Raw genomic sequence first — 19,040 nt, forward strand, 5'->3', positions numbered from 1 at the left:
ATTTTTTAAAGATGAGAATATGCTCATGAAATACTGAGTGGAATGAAAGCAGTTATAGACATAACTGAGGTAATAAGGAATGCAGAAATGCTTCATTAACACTGAAGTACTGACGATTTGGGGCTGCAGATGTGTATAGTCTGAGTCTCTCTCCTGGGACCTGGGCAAAGGGTCAGAGGAAGACTTCTATAACGCTGGGCAGGGCTGGGCTGCCAGATCCTGAAGCAGCCGAGGCACATCTCAGCTTGGTGGGCAGTGGCCCTTCTCTCCCCAGCCCCATCAATCACTCAGCAAGGACAGGTGCAGCTAGGTCTGGCAGCCTCCCAGACTGACAGAGACAAAAGAGTGCCTTTCAGCCCTAGCGGTGAGGGGGGAGGGCAGACACAGCTAACGGTTCCGGCACAGGAGGTTCTCCGGCATGGTGGTAAGAGAACTGGGTTTGTGTCAGGAAACTTGCATTCTGATAGTATCCTTGAGTGACCTTGGGCTGCTGCTCCTTCCTATCCCTCAGTTTCCTCACCCATAAAAATATAGAGGCTAACTAATCTATTCCAAATATAATTTTCTCTTTATGAGTTGGAGAGACCAAGGGACACCTGCAGATTCCAAATAGAACCTTGAAAAGCCACACACTCTCAGTTGTAACCTTTGACACATTAACCACTCAAGGCAAAAGAGCTGGCTCAGATAGTTGGTATGATGTGAAGCTGAATGTTAAAAAGGACTTTCTAAAACCTATAAACTCCTGGAACTATTACCACCCACTTTACTCTCCCACCCAAACACCAGCTGGGGTCAAGCACATATTTCAAATGAGTGAAGCAGGCTGGAGGGGGTAGGAGGACCTGGGGAATACCTATGTTTTAGGAGGGCTGCCTCCCTAGCTCCAGCTGGTTGTTTCCATGATCCTGTTTTTCAAGAGAAGCCAGACATCCAGAATTCTGTGTAATATTTCCTAGTGTTTAAATGTTGGCAACTAAAGTCATAATTTTAAAAATACAATGTAGGCCAAACAAAATACATTAGTGAGCCAAATTCTACCCTCAGGCTACCAGTTGGTGACCTCCACTGCAGACACTTTTGCACAGAAGATCTCTCAACAAAGAGAAGAACACTGGATGACTTTCTGTACAAAAAGGATGTATGTTTAAAGCTGAGAGGCTCAGATCTAGGATGTTAGCAGAGCAAGAATCCAGATAGAACTTTCCTCTGATCTTGTAAGGAATCAGGTACCTAAAATAGATGCTGGGTTCAGTATGAGTCTTCTCCGGATACATGTAGGGAATTCAGCAAGCCCCGTGACAAGAAATAAAATTCATATCTATGAGGACATTTTTCCAAGTGAAGCTAAAAAGAAATGACTGTGTCTTAAGAGTTGGAGGTGAGAGGATTGAGAGGGTAACAGGCAGGAAGGCCAGGGGTCTCCAAATGGAGGAAATAGGTTGCCAGTGTCAGACATTTTTCTCTCTCTTAAGCGGCAGGAGGAAACAAACTAGCGATTTTTTTCCTTCTCTGCTGCTGCTGCTGCTAAGTTGCTTCAGTCGTGTCCGACTCTGTGCAACCCCACAGATGGCAGCCCACCAGGCTCCCCCGTTCCTGGGATTTTCCAGGCAAGAACACTGGAGTGGGTTGCCATTTCCTTCTCCAGTGCATGAAAGTGGGAAGTGAAAGTGAAGACTCTCAGTCATGTCCGACTCTTCAGGACCCCATAGACTGCAGCCCACCAGGCTCCTCCATCCATGGGATTTTCCAGGCAAAAGTACTGGAGTGGGGTGCCATCGCCTTCTCCATACAAATTTAAAAGGAGGTTTCTCTTAAAATACTGTGTTGCCATCATGACACCTGGTTTCACCTGAAGTTAACTATTCTCAAACCTTGAGTTAACCAATGCATTTTTCTTATGGAAATATTTGTCTTAAACTATGTTAATGTACTATGCATTTACCCCAGATTCTGTCTTCAAGTCGGTTCCGCCTAATGGCTCAGAACGGACTTGACAAACCAGTATGTTATACTCAGACATTGTTCCCCTAATCTATGTAAACAAAACTATTTGTATGGCAATCTGCCCTTCTATAAGATTCAAGTCAATCGTTTTATGGCCCGGGATGAATCATCTGGTGCCAAGATTATCCCAAAATGCATCTTATGGATGAGGGGCCTGGTGCCATTCTGAGTTTTAAGACATTCCTTTCTTTCATTAACAGACTGCTAGTGACTATATAACATCCAGCTGAAGACTAACAGGGGGGTACTCTTTTTGCCCCCTTCTGATGCCTATGTCAGAAGCTTTCTCTATCTCCGTTATACTTTAATAAAACTTTATTACACAAAAACTCTGAGCGATCAAGCCTCGTCTCTGGCCCTGGATTGAATTCTTCTCCTCTGGAGGCCAAGAATCCCAGCGTCTTTTCATTCAGCAACAACCTTTCAGGACTAAACCCTCAAATTGCAGTGGAGACAAAGATTTGACTTTCCCTAAATGGAGATCTGTCACTATCCCAAACTGGTAAAGAAAAAGCGCCTCTATTCCTGGAGACAGACCCCCAGAACTGGGGCAGACCTGTGCTGGGAGGCGGCCGTGGGCTCCAGCCTGGCTCACCGGTGGGAGCTGTCCACCATCTTCAGGTGGACCCGCAGGTCCTTCTTGGTGAGGTGATCCAGCATGCGAGCGTCCACGAGGCACTCCATGAAGTAGCTGCGGTACTGGGGGAGCCCCAGGCTGGGGAGCCACTGGTTCCCAATCCACTCGTGGTTCATATCCCCATAGACCAGGGTCTGAGGAACAAGATGGAGGAGGATGGGGGCAAAGGCAGTGTCAGCAGGTTGCAGCTAGCATATTGTTGAAGAGAGAAATCTTACTCCAACATCCATGGCAATTCAATAAAATCGCAGCTTACTTTCACTGAGAGGCTGGGGAACAATGTCTGAGTATAACATAGTGGTTTGTCAAGTGGGAGGTGGGGATTTTTAATGGAATGTTTTAAATCCTGGAATGATGTATTTCTACTCACTTATCAATTATCTACAGTAATGAAAAGAAGCATCTATCTAGGCAGCAGATAATAGGAACTCCTTCCCATCAACTTGAAAGGCATTTGTGGTGCTGTAAGGCAGACTTGCCTTCCTGATTTCCAGTCAGCCACAAGCCTGCTGAGTCCAAGGGTCAGGCTGCTTTATAGAGGACCTGCAGAGTGGCTAAGAAAGCCAGTCTTTCTTGGGAAACTGTCTTCATATGGTCCACAAGGGATTGTGTTTGACTAAAGATGTAAAAAAAAAAATGAAGTAAGGTGACCTGTGCCTGAATAGCCAGTGCTCTTCTCTAAGGCTTGGTGGTCTCTCCAGAAATCCTCTAGGTCCTTTGTATGCTGTCTCCCCACCCCCAACACAGCATGTGCACCACCCCCTACCCAGTCTGGTTCTGAGAGGCCTGCTCCAGTTAATCACTGCCTCCTATCTTGCAGGCAGGGACATCTCTGACCATCTATCCTTAAAAAGAATTTTAATGGCAACCCTCCATCACTCTCTTTCTTTACCTAATCTGATTTTTTTAGAACTGAATATTTTATCTTATCTTTTAAAAAATAGTTCATACATATAAAATATATGCAGCGTATGTTCATTGTGAAGCATAAAGATGAAGTTAACATCTCTGAATGTCATCCACTGTGGCCTCCATCCCTGTGTCTTCCCCAGCTTGTGCCCTGCTCCCTCGAGAGGAAAAACCTCTCCTGAGTTTTCTATCATTCCCCTTCTTGAGAAAATGTTTTATTGGTTCTTATGGTCACTGATGCGTACTTCTTTAAATAATATAATTACATTTGCTTGGTTGAGAGTTTTAATAGAAAATCTTTTGGGACTTATAGCTTTCACGTTACATTATATGTGCGAGTCATTTATTTCCTCTGCTGAATAGTATTTTACTATGACAATATACTGTACCTGATCAGTCCAGTCTACTACTGCTGCTGTTGCCCAGTAAGTATAAACAGTGCTGCTCTGTGCTTCATTTTAATTCATGGCACTTATATCTATCTGCCATACTGTCCATTTATTTGTTTACTGTCTATCTCTCCACTAGAATATAAACCTCAGGAGGGCTAAGATTGCTTACTTCTGTAGAGCAAGGCCTAATACCTAGTAGCTGCTCAATAAATCCTTGTTAAGTGAATGAATGAAAGCCCTTTGCTAAGCTCGCCAGGGGTACCCCCGAGAGGGTCAGGAAGAGGAAGAGGATTCATACAAATGATCTCAATACTCCTGGGAAGAGTGTCAAACTGAGGGGAAGAGGCAGGCATGCTGGGGGCACAGCCATCCAAGGGTCCTCACCTGCCATGGTAAAAACCAGAGGTAATGAAAGGGGACTGAGGAAGGAATGAGGCAGGGCTTCAGCAGAGGAGAAACCTGTGCCCAGGGCTCTTCGTGTGAAGAGGGACCTAAAAGACCAGGGCTCAGAGTCCTCCAGGAGCAAACCTGCTGGGAGAACACCACCCCAAACTGCTGCGAGTTGGTTCTGAACAAGGGGACAGGGTCTTACCTGAGCCCAGCTGCCCTCCTCACTGTCCTGGGAACAAGTGCAGCATGTCAGGGGGAAAGAGGCAAAATCAAGAAACCTGGCAGCCTCCACCCAAGGCCCCATCAGGAGGAAAGAGCAGACACCCCAGCAGCGGGATGGGTGACTAGGGAAAGCTTGCTGGGATGGTTTCGGCACAGAAGGTGGTGCACATGCCTGGGTTTGCAGTGAACGGGGATCAAATGTGTGTGTGGCAGAATCACAGGCAGCCAAGTTCCCAGGTCCTCATCACCCTCCCTGTTCCTTCCCCAAGGATCCAGCGCAAGGGCAAAGACTGGCTTCATGTCTGTAGCTGGGCAAGATGTTCCCAAGCCCTCCTCTTCTCTGCAGTACATTAGGAGCCTAGCGTGAGCCTGTGAGCCCCCTGGGATGCACCCCCACCCCCACGAACTGTTTCCATTCTCACTTCTCTCCCACCAACTCACCACTCTGAGAGCAGAACTCCATCAAACAGCAGGGATCCCAAGCTTATACTGTATCAGCTGCAACCCCCTTTGCCTTCCTATAACCTTCCCCTCATCCTCATGCAAGTCATCAGTCCTAACCCCAGACCCAGGACCCAGGGCCTGACTCACTGTTTTAGTGGACGTTGCCAGAGTTTCCATCTCTTCGTGGGTGACCCAGACATTCCCAGAAGACTGCAGGCAGAGAAGAAACCTAGCTGGTCCTGTGCTGGGGTGCCTAGGCTCCCTATCAGGCTGAGAGCCTCCAGGACAAGGACAGAGCTGCCTTCCCCAAGTCCCATCACAGGCCCAGCCCAGAATTCTGCAGTCTAGCTCTGAGCAGCTCTCTTTTATTACCGTGTCTGCACTGCTTAGCACGGTGTCTGGCACACAGAAGTACTCAGCAAATTTTTCTGAATGAATATGAATAAATGGCGTGAATCTGGTATACGGACTAACCCAATCACAGAGATGGACTACAGTGAAAGATTTCCTCTGGGCCTCTATGGACAGGTTTACATTCTTCTGGAGAGGTTGGAGGGCCAGAATTTACAAATGCCCTATTTCCTCTGCTTCCCACAAAGGCCCTGTTTGCAAACTCTGCCCAAAGATCTAGAATTCCTGGCAGAGGGAGAACTGGGGAGATGGAGCTCATGGGCAGTATGTGGGAGGCAGGGAATTACACCTGCTGAGATCCTGCTGAATCAGTGCTACCACCTCTTGGAGGCCAGGTGGAACCCTCTGTGGGGACAGGAAGGGACAGGACTCAATGCTATCCTCTTCCCAATGACCCATGGGAAACTTTGCAGACACTATTCTGGGGCTTCTGAAAATATTCTAGGTGAGGGAGAGGCCACTCACAGTCCTGGAGGTGGGCGGGGCAGAGGGGCTGGTCAGCGACACCATCTCCTGGATGGCCAGCCGGAGCTTGAGCCGGTGCAGGGCATTGCTGATGCCAATTTCTCGCTGGATCTCTGTGTCCGATAGGGCTGACATGATGGCGCCACTCTTGACGTTAGCCCGGCAGGCTGCCACGTACCAAGCAGGCATCCCCACCCAGAGCTGCAGATACGAGGCACAGAGGGTAAATTCAGACCCTTCCCCAAGATCTGGGCTTCACTCAATACTGAGAGGCAATGGTCAGGCCTCATCCATGGTCCCAGAATAGCAAATGCAGAGCAGAGGAATTTAGACATGTGGAAATGACCATCACCAAATGCTTTTTCTCATTTAACAGGAAACTCTGAGGCCTGGGAAGGTGAAGGGATTTTACCAACACAGCGTGGGTGATCAGCTCCTGGGGATAGCTATAGGAAAAGTGAAACCACCTGTGAAAGTCTTATGGCTCAATGATGATTAATTCCCAGACTTAGCCACCTGAGAGACATCAGAATATAATATCCATTATGTCCTCCAAAGTAACAGGTGTGTATGTTTGGGAAAAGGGGGTGTTGGCTAAGTGCTAGATATGGCACTGTGCACTTCGCAGGGGAGAAACATGCGGGGAAAATTTTAGAAATGCCACCCCTGTGCCTAAGGAGTCCTTATCCTTTCTCACTCATCCTTCCCACCAGACCCGAGTAGACTTGGACTCCCTTTGCCCAGGTTTACCTCTAGCCAGGAGACCACAGTAGGGCCGTCCCACTGGGCAAAGGGCATTCCTTTTCTCCGGGCATCTTCAAGCAGCTGGTGTCTTTCAGGAAGAACAACAACAGATTTACTAGTCCTTTTTTCTTTGTCAACCATGCTTACTCTCAGGGACCATGGGCTCTGCCAAGATGTGGGCTCCCACTACCCCAGCTCCTCACCACAGGACTGCCACCTTTGCTCTATGCCTGAAACAGTGTAACACGAAGCCATGGGGAGCAACACCTCTCCATTCCCAGAGGTGAGGGCTTTCAGTTTGTTTGCACAGACATTTTTGTCTGCTCTGTCAGAGATCCCAGGTGCTGGGTCATAGCACACTTGTCTCCTTCTCCCAAAGCGCCCTTGTCTCCTTCTTGCTCAGGTCATCCTAAGAACAATCTCCCAGCCCCCACTTAGACCAGGCCAACTCAGTTCAGAAAGGGCCTTGCTGGGCTCTGACTGCCTGAGCTCAGCCCCATGGCAGTCCTGGGGCACGACAGTGAGTGAAGGGCTGGACCCCACCTTGGCAGAGCCTAGCCTGTGGTTCTTACTTCTTCTTCAGCCTTCGGTCCTTTTCTGCCTGGGTTCCCAGCTTGCCAGGCACCATGGGCTCCTGCAGACCGAGCTCAGAGTCTGTTAGTAGTACAACTAGAATGGAAGAGACAGCGTATCAGCTAGGTCCTCTGCTTCTCCTCCCATGGCCTGGGTCAGGACTGGAGAGCAGACCAGCAGGACGCGCCTCAGCACAGGAGAGCCTGCAGGCCTGAGGGGACCACCCATTCTTCCTGGAGCCTCCACACAACATCCCTACAACCCGGCGGTCCCACAGTGGCATCAAGTGGGTCACCCCCAAGCCCAAAGAGCCTTCCCGTGGGGGCCCCAGCTCTGTAAATGTTTTCCAGCCAGATGGCTAGAAGTTGTTCCACCCTAACAGCAGCAGAATCCTAGCAGAACTTGTCCCTCCTCCAGACCAAGCTGTGAAGGAAACTTGGAAAGCCAGACTGGGCTTTGGGCTCAGCCAGGATTAGCGTGGCCTGGGCTGGTGTGGGGAAACAGGCATGCTCAGAGATGTGTGTCTGGGCCCCTTTCTCAGGGCCACTCACTTGCACAAATCACAAAATGGAACATGCATGGCTCTGTCATCTTAAGGATCTCCTGAACTGATGCCAGAGTTCATGGCAGGGGCAGCATTGTAGAATTCATTTAAGTCCCAGTCACTCCTCACAAGTATACAGGGGGCAGAGGGTAATCCAGAAATCAATCTGCAATGCTGTTTTAGGTTTAGGTGCCAACATGGTGTGGGGAACATAGGAAATCATAAGGCTCCAACACAAGATGCCTCTTGCACTGCCAGACCTCCTCAGCCCTGGCCCCTCCCGTCTGTGGCTGGCTCCACAACGTATTTTGCAAGGCCTCTGTGAGCTCGCCCCAGCCTAGGATCTAAACCCACCTCTTCCACTTCTCCCACACCCTTCCCTGTGCACCAAACTCTCATACCCACCCCGTCCCCCTTTCACACACAAATGCTTCTTCTTGGCTAATTCCCACTTAGCCTTCAAGCTTCTGCCCTGGTGTTGCCCAGCAGAGAAAGTCACTCCTGTCATTCCCAATGCTCCATAACTGACCTCTGAGTTCCAGAAGCACCCAGAGCATATTGCTATTTTAATATTGTTTTGGAATCATCTCTTTTTCTTTTTCATTAGAAACTGAACTCCTTGAAGGAATGACTACTGCTCTGATACCTATTACGAAGCCTTGCTTTACTACAGTAGTTAATAAATGTCTGTTGAGCCAATAACTGGATAGATGAGGGCAACGAAAGGAGGAAGGGAGGGAAAGGAAGAAAGGAAAGAAGGAACAGGGGAAGGACAGGAAGACAGCTCACGTTTACGGTGTGCCTACCACATGTCAAGCACACACTGGAACTTTATATTATCATAGAGCTGTTAATAATGCTACCCTCGCCCAAGTACTTACTTGACTACAGTGTCTACCAAGTTATGATTAGGCATTAGGATATTTTGAGTCTTGGAGGCAAGGTATACTAGGAATTAACAAGTGACTCTCCTAGGAGAAAAAAACATCCAAAAAATTTCTCCTGAAGGTCCTGAGCACAGTACACTAGAAAACCTCCAAACGGGAAGAAACCTCAGAGGTCCAACCTCACACTTGATACAGGAAGCCCTTCTACAGCATACCAAATAAACAGCCATTCATCTGATGCCTGACACTTCTCATGGCAGGAACTACCACCTCATGAAGCAGCCCTTCCAGCTGTGAAACAGCTCTGACAGAAAAGTGCTTCTCTGGAGCGGAATCTCGGTGTCTGTGGCTTCTGCCCCCTGGTCCCTGGCAGACAAGGCTGGATCCAAGGACACCCTCCTGCTCCTCCCCTACTCACACCCATTTACTAGGGTTAGACAGAGACCATGGCCTGTGGGTCCATCCCGGCTCGGCTGGATCAGCCTGCCTTTCTCCTTCTTCCCAAACAGGCGGCCGATGGATGATTTGATGCCCTTGCGCTTGGCACCCTTGTGCAAGGAGTCCTGGCTGCTGTTGCTGCTGCTGGGGTTGCTCCCTGGATCCTCCAAAGCACTACAGGATGACAGCCAGGACGGGGTGGGATGAAAAGAAATATACTTAAATTACAGCATGAGAGATGGGAACTAGACTTCAGGAAGAACTTACAGTAAATGTCAGGATTGAAAGGGTAAGGGGGGTATGATCAGAGCACGGGACCAAAAGAGACATGGAAATGTCCTTCTCTCATGGTGTTTCAAAGAGAAGTGAGATGTTCAGACACCTGGGACAGGTAAGGTTCAGCCTGTTCAGAGGCAGAGAGAGGGACGAGGTAAACTTGGGGACGGAGAGGCTTGAGATGGGGTCTGCTCCATTTACCTCTTGCCTTCTTCCTGGCTCAGGGCAGGGAGGCCAAGCTTTTCTAGCTGCAGTGTCCTGGGTGAGGAAGGAGGAGAAGTCTCACATTTTATGGTGGCTTTATCCTCTCGGTTCTCTTCCCAAGACACTGGTGACTGAACAGACAGTGGAGCCGTCAGGGGGTAGAGGGAGAGAGCGGGGGCTTGCTGACCCAGCCCAGATAGGCGGAGGGGCGTAGAGAGCGGCAGAGGGGAGGCCCTGCCGGGGCTTCTCAGAGTTCAGACTCAGACTCAAGGGCCCACGGGGGAGAAATTGAAAGGGAAAGGTGGGGGAAAATTAACCTGTTAGTACCTGGGTCATCAGGCAGCACTCACCAGCAGCTTCCTCCTATGCTTTCTTAAGTCACTGGGCTGGAAGAGAGAGTGGAGGGTGAGCTTGGACTCACCTTTTGGATGCTTGAACGTCTACCCTAAGGGGAACCCAGTGGTCTTAGGATGAGAAGATAGGACTCAGCACCTTATACAGACCTGAAGAGAATATCACAGCAAAACAAACCAACAAAAAACTGGCTTGAAAAAAAAATAAATCAGGGCTTCCTCTGAAAGACAGAAAGACGTGTGGGGGCTGGGTGAGTTTCTTAAGCATTATCCAAGGGGACAGGGCAAGAAAGTAACCACGTAGCTCTTCCCAAACCCAGAACGATGTGCTGGTAACCTGGCGTGCCAAGGTCTATACACATCATAAGAAGAAAATGCTGTGACCCAACTGAGAGTGAGCCCTGCAGTCAATTCCCCTCGGTCAACCCTGAAGCAGAGCCTAGTGATGACAAGGTTGTTCATCAACTGCCCCAAGTCTCTCACCAAGGTCATGACCCCCATCCGATCCAGGTCCTGGGCAGCACTGCGGGAGGTAAGCTTAGGTGTGGCACGGCCGCTGAGTGGAGGGGACGCGCTGGCCAGGGACAGGGCGGTCAGAGAGGTGGGGATGGAACCGCGTTTGTGCAGCTGGGTCAGGTCTAGGGCCTCCATGCTGCCACTAGTCACTCGCGTTTCCAGCTCCTCAGCACGGAGCTCTGTGGACTCCTTCTCTTCCTGGATCATCCTGGGAGGTAGGCAAAATCGGGCCTCACTGTTAGCCCAGAGAGGACTGGCAGGAGGCACGTGTGGGCACTGCCTGAGTCACCACCCAGTGACCCAGGGTACAAGGTGATGCTCAGGTGTATCCCAGTGTTCGGGGGCATTGCAGGGACATACAAGGCCTTGTGGGCACAGCTGGTTCTATCCCACTACAACTTAGCAATTTTCTGTCTAGTTAACTGGCCTAACGTAACAAAACTCCCTAGTTTAACAAAAGCAGTTGCTAGGAAAGGAGGCAAGTCAGTCAGTGGAATATAAACCTTCCCGGAAGTTAGAATGCTTGACCTACCACTATCTATAGGGCCTCAGTTTCCCAATATACCCAATGTCAGGAGTGGTCTAAGTCAGTAGTTCTCAAACACAGAACCTTTAATTGATGCTGATCCCTGATGGAATGTTCCCTGTTCCACAGAAAAATTAGAGTAGTAGTGATAATGTTATGTGTATGGGGGAGGCACTCAGAGAGAAATGTGTGTATGCACACTCACACACACACACACACACACACACACAAATGTAACGACGTCAACTATCCTTTAGAAGTAGGACCTATCTTTATTCTCAGAGCATATCTTTCCAACTTCAGGGATATTAAAATATCCTTTCTTTGATAGAATGGTTATGACAGGAGACGGTAATTTCTTTACTGTTTCATTTTGCAGAATGAAAGTTGGCAGTACTATGTTAGTACCCTTCTCTGTGTGTGTGTGTGTCTGTGTAGTATTTTCTTTTTAGCTTGTCTGTGAAATCCAAAAGTGTGGGAACCACTGAACCAGATGACCCCTACAGCCCTGTAAAGCACTAACGTTCTTTGCTTTGGACTTTCCTTTGCCATTTGTCACAAACGTTAATAAACTCTCTATAAAAATGGAGTAAAGTGTAGATTTTGATAACATTCCCTGCCAGTGGTTTCTGTCTGATGCTTCATGAAGGATGGAAGGCATGACACAGTGCACGGAGTTTAGAAAATTTTGAATCCTGGCTCTGCCACTTACTGCACTGCTTTGGGCAAATCATTTAATCTATCTTATTTGTTTCCTTGTCTGTAAAATGGAAATAATGCTGTCTCCTCCAGTGACTGTGATAAGACTGACAAAAGCTCTCACCCTGAGTTGGCCTCAGTATGTGGGAACTACACAAAAGTGATTGTGTTTAGCTGTAGGAGGTCAGGAACACAGCCTCCGAAGACCTGGGAGGAAAAATGAAGCCTGAGAAGTCAATCTGAAGTCCTGCCCCTCTCCATCAGCGTTGTGCCAGAACCTTGCCTGATCCCCACACAGGGTCCCTAGACGATGGCACTCAAGGTGCAGCTGTAAGAGACAAGCAAACACATATAGAATCTCTCCTGCAGTGTTCAAACACAAAGAGCCTCTATCCTTCAAGGAACCTCCCAGGCCCTCCACCCCTGCCCTAACCTGATCTCCTCGTTGATAGCATCCAGCTGCTCCTGCAGCATCATGGCCAGGGTCTGGGCATCTGAGTGGCTGCTGGGGGAGACAACGTCCATGGAGCCCACCAGACCCCCTGGTTCATCCTCATCCACATCAGAGATCTCACGGTCACTGTCAAAGGCAGGGGTGGCTGTCGGGACCAGCAGCGCAGGCAGTGGAGATGGCTCCCAGTCCTTAGCAGGGAAGGATAGAGAGGTGGGTGAGACACACGCGATGGCTGAGGAACAGGACCCTCCCCACCTACAGCAGCAGCACTGACATTTCCCGGGAGGTTGTTGGAAACGCTAAATCTCAGGTACCATCCCAGACCAGTAATTCAGACTCTGCCTTCTAACAAAATTCCTGGATAACTTACTTGTATGTTAAAGTCTAAGAAACACTACCCAAACTCAAGGAGGCAGAGAGCAGAATACTTAGGAAAAGATTCCAGAAACTGCCTTGCTTTGAATGCTGGCTCCACCAAGTCCCGGCTATGAAAGAGCTGTTTAACCTCTCTGTGCCTTAGTTTCTTCATCTGTAAAGTGGGAACAGTAACAGTATCTACCTCATAGTTAGCTCTGAGGATTAAATTAGGAAATGCATGTAAGGCCCTTAGCACAGTGTCTGGCACCAAGTAAGTATTATGTAAAGTCTATCCATTTCTATGCACACAAAAGGTAAAGTGAACAAGAGAAAACCAAGCAGGCCTAACTGTCTTGTGTCTCACAGACTTTTAGCACATTACAGAACCCTCTGGTCAACCGTCAGAGGAGGCAGCTTCTCAGAAATCGTCCTACAAACCTCTTTGGTAGACAAAGGCCTAGAAGTGCAAAGAGCACAGAACTGGGCTGGGAGAGTGAGATCGGGGAAGAAAAGGGAAGAGCCCATCTCTAACCCTATCTTCTGTGTCCCAAACCCCCCAGGGCTCTTTTCTCACTCCTGCAGCCTTTAGATTGAGCTCCTGGGCAGCTGCTGTGTTGTTATAAACAGAAGGAGGACAAGGAGAGAGGGGAGAGAGAAAAAGAGATGATTTCAGACGTCAACTCCCCCCCTTAGGGGTTCCCCTAAGGGCGGAGATGAATCCTTCCCCATCAGATAGGAGTTCCCTCCTTCTCTACCTCTATCTTCTAGCGCCCTAGAGCATGTAGGGAACCTGCGTTCAAGACAGAGCATGGTTAACAATTATGAGCCTAGGAAGGAATCAGACTTCCCCAAAAGACTGAAGTCAGTCCTTTTCTGCCCCTAATCTTTCCTGTTTCCTCTCAGCTTCCTAGGCAGACCCCACAGAAACTACATGCTTCTCAGGAAACTGCAGGAGCCATCCCAAGGGTCAGTTAACCTGTTATCCCGCCCTCACCTCCCCCATAAACCACAGCTTTTGTTTCAGAGAGCTTGCCAATTCCATCTTGGCCCTACTTCCCCCACCCCCACCACTAAAACACCCAGGCACACGTGCACAGGCTTCAGCGGGGCCTCAGGGACTGGCTGGCCACCCACCAGCCCCTACCTCTTGCCCATCAGGAGGTCAAGGCGAAACACAGCTGTTGTAGCTGATGACGGCCTTAACCCCGAGGCTGCAGCTGTCACTGACATGGGGGAGGGTAGGGGGAGGATGTGCCCCGCACACCAGCTGTCTGTGAAACCAGAGCCAGACACGTGGCTGAACTGACCCCAGATTCCCCTGGGGAGACCCATCCACACTCACCCCTCCACCCCCTTACCTCGGCAGGCGGTTCCCGCCGTGCTGAGTGACAACGGCGCAGACCTTGAGACGCGTGGGCAGTGGTGCTCAGGGAGAACCGCACATCCGCTGCACTGCTCGGGTACGCCCTGGAGTGGTGGATGGAGGAGAAAAGGTGAGCCCTGAGGTCTGACAGCCCCAGCTCACACCCACTGGCCCCAAAGAGTTAAGGGCTCTTCAGCTTGGAGAAGAGAAGGACATGACTTTTGTAAATGATTTAAAGGTTTCCATGTAAGCAAGAGATTAGGTTTATTCTCTGGTGCTTCAGGAATGAGAATGATCCAGGTGAGTAAGTTCTAGGCAGGTAGCTTTTCATTTAATACAAGAAGAACCTTCAAACAGTACACAAGGTATCTGGAGGGAGAGGGGAGTTCCTGCTTATCCTCACTGCCACTTTTCTCCGCAACTCAGTTCCAGCTCTATGATGGGGTCAGTACTTCTATAGTCAAAGCCAAGAATCCTCAGTCACTAAGGAAAGCAATGCCACATAGCTCGGTGTGCTCAGGGCTATGTCTTTTTGATTGGGGTAGGGGGTTGGTCTCTTCTTAGCATTCTACAGGAACGGAGGAGTAGGAGGAATTCCAACTACAATTTCCTGTCTCTATTCTCTGCTTCTCTCCATATGTGCTCTGTAGCTCAGTCGTGTCCAACTCTTTGTGACTCCATGGACTGTAGCCTACCAGGCTCCACTGTCCATAGAATTTTCCAGGCAAGAACATTGGATTGGGTTGCCATTTCTTTCTCCAGGGGATCTTCTAGACCCAGGAATTGAACTTGCATCTCCTGCATTGGCAGGCTGATTCTTTACCCACTGTGCCACCTGGGAAGATGCTTCCCTCCACACTCCTGTACAATAATTCCTAATAAACTTGAAATTGGTACCCAAGTGTCTACCACTCTAGAAACCTACAGACTTCTCTTCAACATCTCTTTTCCTAATTTATGTCCTATGCTACCTCTCTGCACATATACATACACACATTTACTTTTCTCTCTCTTCAAAAAAACTGATCCCTACTCCCCTGATACAACAAGAGCATGACTATAGGGAACCTAATGAGTTCTGATCTAAGACATTTTGGTTTGTACAGAATATATCCAGAAGCCATGAACCTTGAGTAGCATCATCCACTTCAGTCTCCTCAATCATCACCCTGCCTCTCTGGGCAGAGAATTGAGTGCAGGCTTGATGTCTGAGTTCAATACCAAATGCTTCAGAAAATATGAAGAAAAACCCAGAAGTTCTCTAAAACATGGGCCTAATTCTAGCATTATGTTCAGAGCCCTAACTAAGTTATCTCAAAAGAACTAGAGTGAACCAGATACTCCCCATGAGCAGGCCCTGTGGGACACAGGTGGGCACGTAATTCAGTAGACCCCTCTCAACAACATGCCCTCTGTCAAGGAAGCAGGAATCATGCCCTGTGTTTCATGACAGTGGGGAAGGATCATGCTGTGGTCTATTGGCTCTCAGCATCCTTCAGAGGACAGGTGCTCCCTTTTAAACTGCCCGAGTAAGCTGGATGACTTTACCAAGTTTTCTAAACCTCAGTGTTCCACCCTGAATAGGAGGAGGGCCCTGAGGTCCTGAGCAGTCTTTTGTTGGGAGGAAGTCTCCTCCCCCAGGGTCCATCCAGGGCCATCCAGGACCCCGTCCCAGCGTGCCTGCCTCCTGAGCATACCTGGAGTGGATGCCATCCACAAATGGTCCTCCTCGACCCTTCAGTTGGTCCACCTCTTGGCGCAGTTTCTCAATCTCTTCAGACAGGCGGCCCTGTGCCAGGCAGACCCATAGTAGGGATAGCAGCAACGGTAGGGAAGAAAGGGGATAAAAGGACACAGAGAACAGCAGAGTTGGGGAGAAGCAGAAGAATGCACTGCAAAGTCCAAACCCAGGGGCCCAAGGCCAAGACCACAGATGACACCAGAAGAGAAGAGGTCCAGCTGGAAAGTGAGTAGAAGAGTTGGCAGGGCAGGGCCAGAAGAGGGCTCTGTCTGGAAGGACTCGAGCAGAACAGGTCTGCTGAGCCCTCCCTGCCGACAAAGGCATGGCACATAAGGCCGGGTAGCAGAGGGGCCCGCACGAACTCCCAGGCCTCACAGACATTGCCGGGGCACACAGTGGCAATCCTCCCCAGATCTCCAGAAAGCAAGAGCTTCACCAGGTTCGTGTGCTTGCATGCCCAGTTGCTTCAGTCATGTCCAACTCTTTGCAGCCTAGCAGGCTCCTCTGTCCATAGGGTTCTCCAGAGAAGAATCCTGGAGTGGGATGCCCTCCTCCAGGGGATCTTCACCCAGGGACTGAACCCGTCTCTTATGTCCCCTGCATTGGCAGGTGGGTTCTTTACCACGAGCGCCACCTGGGAAGCCCCACCAAATCATTTTGTCAAGTCCTTCATTGGGCCCTGTCTCTCTGCTACCCACTCTCTGCCCTAAGCTTATGGCTCAGTTTCTTCTTTATAGGTGGGTGGTGATACATCCACTGTGACAGGCTTTAGTGAGGATTAGTGGGGTAACATGTGAACACGGACTAACAAACTGGCTAGCACAGTGCTGGGTTTGAGAGCAGCTACGTGAAACACAGGTGTGTTCTTTCCACACAGCAAGCTCAGCCCTCCCAGGCTGGCAGGGCTGGCCAGCAACTGGGTACCTTGTGATGGTGCTGCTCTTCAATCTGCTGCTGGGAGGTCTCCAGCTCTTGGATCAACGTGTTCTGGGGGAGATCAGCTGTGAGCCAAGAAGCCTCCCTCTCCCTGCCCTGACTCCAACTCCAGCTCTGGCCACGCCGTCCCCTCCCAGGACCATCTGCGCTCGGCCTGCTCTCCAGTTCAGCCGCTCCTTGCCCACCTGACCCCCGAACCACCACCCCCCATCCCCTAGCTGCTCTTTCCCTTCTCTCCGGTCCACAGCCCACTGCTGCAGCCCCATCCCACCTGCTCGCGGGGCTCTCCCCACACCTTTGCCCTCCCCATCCCCCCCATTTCCACCAGCTCTGTTCCTCCCAGTAACCTGACCACCAACAGTGGTCCGCAGCACCTTCTCCTCCAGGGCCACCATGCGCTCCCTGAGGTGGAGCTGCAGGCGCTCCTTCGCCTCGATAAGCAGCCGGTCCACTGTGTCTGACAGGCGCTTGTTGTGGGCTTCATTCATCCTCTCCCGCTGGCGCACCTGCAAATGCAGCCTGCCTGACAGCAGGTCCCCACGGCCCTCCCTCCACAGCCCCAGCCTCACAGGCCCCCGCGGCCCTTCCTCCACAGCCCCGGCGTCACAGGCCCCCGTGGCCCTCCCTCCACAGCCCCACGGCCCTCCCTCTACAACCCCAGCCTCACTGGTCCCCTGGGCCCTCCCTCTACAACCGCAGGGAAGCACCTGTTCCTACTGTGGTTCTGCGCCCACCTGGCCACTTCCATCCTCTGGGGCCCCTCTCTCCAGTGCTCCTGCCCACGCCCCCAGCTCCTCCATGTGTCTGTCTCTGTCCTAGTTAGGTCCTTGTCCAGCTCCCAGTCTCCTCCTTTCCCTGTTCACAGACCATCCTGCGGTACCACCCTGGGGCAGAGAGGGGCGCCAAAGAGTCCTGTCTGGTGTTCTCACCCGCGCCAGCTCTTGGTTCTTCTCCTCCAGCTGTCCCTCCAGCTGTCGGAGGTGCTCCTCAGTGTTGCCATGTCGCTCTTCAGCCTGGAGGTAGGAATGGGTCGGTGTAGCTTGTAGATCATCCTTCCTCCTGCTCAGACCTTGCATCCCATGCTCCCCGGTGCCACAGGAGTCTTTGGGAATTAGGGCCTCAGGGAAAAGTGAAGCCAAGCTCTCCACCTACCATAGCGGAGCATTGTGTCCCCACCACTGCCATTCTTCCCACGTACCCCAACCCCTGCCGGATTCGCCCACCCACACCTCCTCCTTCCTGCTCAGGGCTAACCTTGCACTATCTCAGAGCTGGCAGCTCAAGAGACTGTAAATTCTCATGCCTCCAGAAAGAATGCCACTTGAAAGTATGAGCTACCATAAATCTCTGTGCCTCTAGATAGGAGCACGGACTCCAGCCGGAGTTCAAATCCTGGCTCCCTCCCGTCCCAGCTGTGTGATGTTGGGCAAGTTACTGAACCTCTATGAGCCTTTGTCTCCTCCACTGTGATAACAGTATCTATGCCTTTTGCAAGGACCAAAGGTCATAATCCATGGTAAACACTTAGGACTCAATGAGCACTCAACAAATACTAGCCACGGTGATTACTTTTGCTGTTAAACCAGCCCTGGTAGAGTGGTCTCCCCTTCTGTTCATGCATCGTCAAAGATGGGGACCTCACTGTCTCTTTTGACAAGGTATTCAATATTATTACACATCTTATAGTCAGGAAATCCCTTCTAAAAGTCCTTCTACAATGACTTCCTGAACACATTAATCACTTCGGTCTAGCCCTTGTGGTCAGTTTTTGGAGTGATGAAACCTGACTGCTCAGGATCGCACACACAATATCTTCTGCTGGACTTTAAACTCTGTTCTTCATTCCTAGGGGATATTTCCTGAAAAGCTTAGAGATCACCAAGTTCAACCCCATCATTATAGAGATGATGACTTCATCACAGAGATAATGACAGAGACACCCAATTATGGAGGGAGTGACTTTTCCCAGGTCACAGAGCCAGTCAGTGGCAGAAGTAAATCTGGTCCTGCGTGTATGAGGCACAGCCAGGCTGGAGGCTCCATCTGCAGAGCTCCCAAGCTGCCACACTGGCACAATGGCCAGCCTCTCACCTCCAGAGGTCTAGGGTCTGATGCTTACTAAATATTGGTTTCCTTCTCTTCACTGCTTGAGGCGGTAGCTATGGTGATCCCACATGGGGCACCCCTGAAAAGTCTTTCCCACTGTAAACACTCCTAAATTCTCCTGATTAAGCCACCGCATATCCATGCATTTACACAGCTCTTCCAGACCTAGGCTGTTTTTAGCCATACACCTCCATAAAGTTAATTATCCTTTGGGTAAAATTATATTCCCTTTCATTTGTGCAAAAGTTGCAGCCTTCAAACAGCCAGAGGTGGTCCCAAGATCTAGAATGCTTCAATCTGACAAAAAATGAAATGCTTTGCCTAAACTCCCAGCCCCTTGAGAGATGTATAAACTCTGATCATATCTCCTCTCAAATTTCACTTTTCCAGAAATCAAAGTCCTATTTTTTTCCACTTCAGATTCCCCCAAAAGGCAGTATTACTAT

General features: G+C 50.1%; 1 protein-coding gene across 24 annotated transcripts in view; it reads right to left on the reverse strand.

The window, feature by feature from the left end:
- PPFIA4 (PPFI scaffold protein A4) overlaps positions 1 to 19,040 on the reverse strand; it is a 52,561-nt gene that overhangs the window by 11,692 nt on the left and 21,829 nt on the right. For 13 of the 24 annotated variants that reach the window (XM_086345809.1, XM_086345813.1, XM_086345818.1 and 10 more), the window contains 16 exons: positions 17,418 to 17,501; positions 16,863 to 16,994; positions 16,477 to 16,539; positions 15,509 to 15,600; positions 13,807 to 13,915; positions 12,071 to 12,279; positions 10,380 to 10,620; positions 9,894 to 9,929; positions 9,541 to 9,674; positions 9,071 to 9,237; positions 7,194 to 7,290; positions 6,628 to 6,709; positions 5,878 to 6,078; positions 5,149 to 5,211; positions 4,538 to 4,564; positions 2,603 to 2,778 (listed from right to left, as the gene is read on the reverse strand). In XM_086345809.1, the coding sequence (XP_086201935.1) occupies positions 2,603 to 2,778; positions 4,538 to 4,564; positions 5,149 to 5,211; positions 5,878 to 6,078; positions 6,628 to 6,709; positions 7,194 to 7,290; positions 9,071 to 9,237; positions 9,541 to 9,674; positions 9,894 to 9,929; positions 10,380 to 10,620; positions 12,071 to 12,279; positions 13,807 to 13,915; positions 15,509 to 15,600; positions 16,477 to 16,539; positions 16,863 to 16,994; positions 17,418 to 17,501 (1,913 nt within the window). Of the gene's footprint in view, positions 1 to 2,602; positions 2,779 to 4,537; positions 4,565 to 5,148; positions 5,212 to 5,877; positions 6,079 to 6,627; positions 6,710 to 7,193; positions 7,291 to 9,070; positions 9,238 to 9,540; positions 9,675 to 9,870; positions 9,930 to 10,379; positions 10,621 to 11,761; positions 11,901 to 12,070; positions 12,280 to 13,806; positions 13,916 to 15,508; positions 15,601 to 16,476; positions 16,540 to 16,862; positions 16,995 to 17,417; positions 17,502 to 19,040 lie in introns of those variants that run through there. The other 11 variants (XM_086345819.1, XM_086345812.1, XM_086345825.1 and 8 more) reach the window with 6 other exon arrangements.

The sequence above is a fragment of the Bos grunniens genome, chromosome 16 (genome assembly GCF_055505025.1).
Source record: "Bos grunniens cultivar Pamir isolate PY7600 chromosome 16, Bosgru_T2T1.0, whole genome shotgun sequence".
Classification (NCBI taxonomy): Eukaryota; Metazoa; Chordata; class Mammalia; order Artiodactyla; family Bovidae; genus Bos; species Bos grunniens.